Consider the following 6047-nt stretch of genomic DNA (forward strand, 5'->3'; position numbering starts at 1 on the left):
TGAATCCGGGAGGCAGAGGTTGTAGTGAACCGAGATCGCGCCACTGCACTCCAGCCTGGAGACAGAGCGAGACTGTCTCAAGGAAAAAAAAAACAAAGTACAATACAGGGGAAACACTGTCAGATCCATGAAAACATCTTTCAAAAGTGAAAATGAAATATATTCTCAGATAAACAAAAGCAGAGACAACTTGTTGCCAGCTCATATGCTATGAGAAATATTAAAAGTTCTTTAAGCTCCCCCCCAAAAAATGACAGGTTGGGCACGGTGGCTCATGCCTGTAATCCTAGCACTTTGGGAGGCTGAGGCAGGCGGATCACCTGAGGTCGGGAGTTCGAGACCAACCTGACCAACATGGAGAAACCCCGTCTCTACTAAAAATACAAAATTAGACCAGGCACCGTGGTTCATGCCTGTAATCCCAGCACTTTGGGAGGCCGAGGTGGGCGGATCACAAGGTCAGGAATTCACAGCCAGCCTGATCAACATGGTGAAACCTGTCTCTACTAAAAACACAAAAATTAGCCAAGCATGGTGGTACGCACCTGTAATCCCAGCTATTCAGGAGGCTGAGGCAGGAGAATTGCTTGAACCTGGGAGGTAGAGGCTGCAGTGAGCTGAGATCGCACCACTGCACTCCAGCCTGGGCAACAAGAGCGAAACATCGTGTCAAAAAAAAAAAAAAAAAAAAAAAAAGGGGAATTTTGGGGTTTAGGAAAAAAGGGGAACTAAAAAAAAAAAAAAGAGAGGGATATTTGGGATCTAGAGAAAAAGAGGTACTGAAAACAGAAACATGTGGCTAAATATAAAACTTTTTTTCTTAATTCTGAATTTCTTTAACATAACTGATTGGTCAAAACAAAAATAAAAACAAAATACTGTGTAATTCTTAACATGGAGAAGTAAAATGCATTATTTCCATAGCACAAAGAATAAGATAAGAGCAAGGAAAATAAAAAAATATTGTTATAAGCAGTGAGGCCAGGCATGGTGGCTCACACCTGTAATCCCAGTGCTTTGGGAGGCCATGGTCAGTGGATCACTTGAGATCAGGAGTTCAAGACCAGCCTGGCCAACATGGTAAAACCCCATCTCTACTAAATACACAAAAATTAGCCAGGTGTGGCTGGGCATGGTGGCTTATGCCTATCATCCCAGCATTTTGGGAGGCGGGCGGATCACGAGGTCAGGAGATCGAGACCATCCTAGCTAACATGGTGAAACCCCATCTCTACTAAAAATACAAAAACTTAGCCGGGTGTGGTGGTGGGCGCCTGTAGTCCCAGCTACTTGGGAGGCTGAGGCAGGAGAATGGCGTGAACCCGGGAGGCGGAGCTGGCAGTGAGCTGAGATCATGCCACTGCACTCTAGCCTGGGCGACAAAGCAAGACTCCGTCTCAAAAAAAAAAAAAAAAAAATAGCCATTGTGGTGGTGCGGTCCTGTAGTCCCCAGCACGCAGGAGCTGTAAGCAGGAAATCCGCTTGAATCCAGGGAGGTGGAGGTCAGGAGCCAAAGAACTGCAACCATTGCAACTCCAGCCTGGGCACAGACTGAACTCCATCTCAAAAAAAAAAAAAAACAAGTAAGAAAGAACAGTATATGTGGGGGCATATACCTGTAATAGTTAGTGTTTGGGAGGCCAAGGCAGGTAGATCGCTTGAGCCTAGGAGTGTGAGGTCTACAGACTAGGCTATATCTACTAATATTAGAGCAGGCACACAACAACTAGAGACACAGACACTATATTAAAAATACTTTTAAAAGTAATATGAACAGACAAAGGTAATTTTAAGCTAGAGATGCCGGGGCGCGGTGGCTCAAGCCTGTAACCCACACTTTGGGATGCCGAGCGGGCGATCACGAGGTCAGGAGATCGAGACCATCCTGGCCAACACAGTGTGACCCCCGTCTCTACTAAAAAATACAAAAAACTAACCGGGCAAGGTGGATGCGAACCTATAGTCCCAGCTACTGGGAGCTGAGGACAGGAATGCGATAGCGGGAGAGGACTTGGCAGTGGAGCTGAGATCCGGAACCATGCACTCCAGCCCGGGGGACAGAGCAAAGACTTCATCTCCAAAAAAAAAAAAAAAAAAGCAAAAGCCTAGAGATATGGCTCCAAGCTTTGTGGTCCTTGTACCACTTCTATACGCGTAAAAATCGGGTATATCTGATCAACATATACCACGTTAAAATTAAATCTTAGCAATCTTTAAAATACACATTAATTCACTTAGGAAATATTAAAAACTCAGAGCATGTTAACATAGATAACATTTTCCATGGCTTGCCTATAATCCTAGTACTTTGGGAGGCTGAGGTGGGCGGATCATGAGTTCAGGAGTTCGAGACCAACCTGGCCAACATAGTGAAACCCCATCTCTACTAAAAATACAAAAATTAGCTGGGAATGGTGACGCACACCTGTAGTCCCAGCTACTCAAGAGGCTGAAGCAGGAGAATCGCTTGAACCTGGGAGGCGGAGGAGGTTGTGGTGAGCCAAGATCACACCACTGCACTCCAGCCTGGGCAACAGAGCGAGACTTCGTTTCTATATATATATATATATATATAAAATAAATTTAAAAGCCATAATTTCCAAAAGAATTAAAACTAGCTTAGTTGAGAACAGCAGCACTGTTTTACATTTTTGCAAATTTCATTGATAGGTGGGCTAAGTTTCATTGAAGAGATGGGATCTCTGGGATTCTGGAGGTGCTGGGGTCCACACTTTGAAAACAGCTACCTTTGAGTGACCATTAAAGGGTAAGAAGGAGAAAAGGAGAGAAAGAGAGAAAGGGAGAGAAAGAGGGAACTACTAAGTCAAAAGAGAACATGGTATTTTCTAAGTAATTCAAAAGAAAAGGAAAAAACAAGACAAATGGAACATATATAGCAAAACACGGGAGACTTAAACCCAACAATACTGATAATTATATTTACTCTAATTAAATAGCACAGAATGGCCCGGCACGGTGGCTCACATCTGGAATCCCAGAACTTTGGGAGGCTGAGGCCAGGAGTTTGAGATTAGGCTGGGCAACACAGCAAGACTCAGCCTCTACAAAAAATAAAAAACAGCCAGGCATGGTGGTTCACACCTGTAGTCCAGCTACTAGGGAGGCTGAGGAGGGAGGATGAGCTATGATCACAGACTGCACTCAAACCTAGGCAACAGAGTGAGACTCTCTCCTCCCCCCAAATATCAATTTTAAAAATACATTTTTTAATTTAAAAAATTAAAATGTTTACTTTCCCATCCTCTGTAAAAAAAAAAAAAAATTCAAAAATAAAGGTTGGGTGCAGCGGTTCACGCCTGTAATCCCAGTACTTTGGGTGGCCAAGGTGGGCAGGTCGCTTGAGGCCAGAAGTTCAGGACCAGCCTGGGCAACATGGTGAAACCCTGCCTCTGCAAAAATACCTGTCTCTACAAAAATACAAAAATTAGCCAGGCATGGTGGCATGCACTTGTAGTCCCAGCTACTCAGGAGGCTGAGGCGACAGAATCGCTTGAACCCGGGAGGCGGAGGTTGCAGTGAGTCAAGATTGTATCACTGTACTCCAGCCTGAGTGAAAGAGCGAGGCTCCATCTCCCAGAAAAAAAAAAAAAAAAAAAAAAAAAAACAAAGCACAGACTCTTAGGCTACATACAAATGCAGGGCTGCTGTTTACAAGAGACTCAATTTAAAACATAAAGACAGTTGTTAAACACTAGACACAGGAAACTGGAGTGACTACATTGTCAGAAAAATGAGGCTTTTGGACAAGAATATTGCTAGAGATCAAGATGGACATTTCTTAATGATAAAAAGAGTCAATTCATCAAGCAGAATTAACATTCCTAAATGCATATGAACTTACTAATAGATTCAAAATTCATGAAGCAAAAAATTGAAAAAGGATATGGGAGGCCAAGGCAAGAGGATTGCTTTAGCCCAGTTCAAAGACCAGCCTGGGCAACATAGGGAAACCACCATCTTAATTAAAAATAAAAAGTTAGAAGGATAAAAAGAAATCACGGGCGCGGTGGCTCACGCCTGTAATCCCAGCACTTTGGGAGGCCGAGATGGGCGGATCACGAGGTCAGGATATCGAGACCATCGTGACTAACACGGTGAAATCCCGTCTCTACTAAAATACAAAAAAATTAGCCGGGCATGGTGGCAGGCACCTGTAGTCCCAGCTACTCGGGAGGCTGAGGCAGGAGAATGGCGTGAACCCGGGAGGCGGAGCTTGCAGTGAGCTTGCAGCCTGGGCGACAGAGCGAGACTCCGTCTCAAAAAAAAAAAAACAAGAAATCTTGTTTCGATTCCAAGCAGCAAAAAATGTGCTTGAGATGATGCTAGTACACACGTAAAAAATCCAAGTTTTCCGTGAACTACAAGTCCACAAATTATATAGCAACTTTTCCAAGTGAGTTCAAAAGAGTACAGGCTAGATCACCGCAGGGCAAAAAGTCTTTCAACAAGGCGTTAATATGTAAAGCACAACCTTAATCAGAGCATTTCCTTCTCTCTATAAACTTTGGGTCGAGTCTTGACCACTCAATCCCTCGAGTTCCCAAAGGGTGGCCCTTGGTGGGTTTTTTCCAAAGTGGGGTCGGAGGTCTGAACACCTGAGGTGAAATTCAAGTTCACGAGCAAGTCAACTCAATTTCAGAGCTCCCGATTTCCCCACATCAGTAAAATGAAGTCTAGCAAAGCCTACAAAAGACTAGGGGTTACTAGACTGCTTTAGAAAGGCGACACTTGGCCGGGCTCGGTGGCTGACGCCTGTAATCCCAGCACAATGGGAGGCCGAGGCGGGCGGAGCACGAGGTCTGGAGTTCGAGACCATCCCGGCCAACACGGTGAAACCCCGTTTCTACTAAAAATACAAAAAATGAGCCGGGCATGGTGGCACGCGCCTGTAGTCCCAGCTAGTCGGGAGGCTGAGGCAGGAGAATCGCTTGAACCCGGGAGGCGGAGGTTGCAGTTGGCCCAGACCGAGACACTGCACTCCACAACAGAGCGAGACTCCATATCCAAAAAAAAAAAGAAAGAAAGAAAGAAAGAAAAGAAAGGCGACACTTGACACACAGTAGGCGCTAAACACACATTCTTGGGGTTTGCATTTTGTTCAGAACTAAGAGTAACAGGCATTCGGCAAAGGCTGGGAATCGGACGGTGACGCGACCGGGGCGGGGGCGGACGCGCGGAACTGAAAGAATCTGACTTCGGGTTCCAGTTCCCCCAGCCGGACTAACCTACTCGCCCGGCCCCGGGCCCAAAGGCCTCAGGTGGTAGCGGTCAAAGGGTCACCGCCTCCGCGGGGCGCCGCGTCCACAACACGCGTGGGGAAACGGTCAAGGTTTGGAGCCTTTGGGTTCACGACGGCAAAAACACCGTCCACTACGGGCCAAGCCGAGTGCCATGCCCTGCACCTACGTCTAAGCTCACAGCACCCTGCACTGGGGCGAGGAATCCTATGAGGCTCTCCCGGGTCTCTGGGACTGGGCTCTCGCCGCGCCGCCTCAGGGCGCAAAGTCCACGCGCTTCGCCCGGCGCAGAAACGTCCCCCGCCCCGCGGCGCCCAGGCCGCCTGCCCAGCAACGCAACTCCGCGGCTACGCCTGAGCCAGGAAAGGGCTCGGCATTTAGACCGCAGCCCCGGGCGGGCCACACTCCCCAGCAAGTGCCTCGGCAGCGTCCCAGGAGACTCGCCGTGCTTGCCAGGGTTGGACGTGGCGCCAGCTCCGCGTAGCAGCCCGAACCCCGGTGCTCACCTGTACCACGCAGCAGCCCAGGGCATCCTTCTGAGCGTCGGGAGGGACGATGTTCCGGGGCGTCTGGCCCGGGTGCAAGAAATGAACCATGGCGACCCCGTCAGGGGTGTCAAGAAGAGAGCGGGCGTCGAGCCGGAGCCCGGATCCCGCGAGAACCAGGCGGGCGGCTTCCAGGACGCGCCCACCACGCCTGCGAGGCACACAGAGCTAGCGCCGCGCCCGGCCGGCGGGCTTTTGAAATGCCCGGCGAGGCGACGCGCACGCGGGGGTCGGCCAGCCGCAG

The 6047-nt window shown here is 48.4% G+C and overlaps 1 protein-coding gene across 1 annotated transcript in view; it reads right to left on the bottom strand.

Annotated features, from left to right (window-relative positions):
* The window catches only part of ZYG11A (zyg-11 family member A, cell cycle regulator), a 55669-nt gene extending 49815 nt beyond the window's left edge, over positions 1–5854 (bottom strand). The window contains 1 exon segment of the mRNA XM_017874589.1: positions 5765–5854. Within this exon segment, the coding sequence (XP_017730078.1) occupies positions 5765–5854 (90 nt within the window).
* Between the last annotated feature and the right edge of the window lie 193 nt (positions 5855–6047).

This window comes from Rhinopithecus bieti, unplaced genomic scaffold, assembly GCF_001698545.2.
Source record: "Rhinopithecus bieti isolate Rb0 unplaced genomic scaffold, ASM169854v2 scaffold_7684, whole genome shotgun sequence".
NCBI classification, from domain to species: Eukaryota; Metazoa; Chordata; class Mammalia; order Primates; family Cercopithecidae; genus Rhinopithecus; species Rhinopithecus bieti.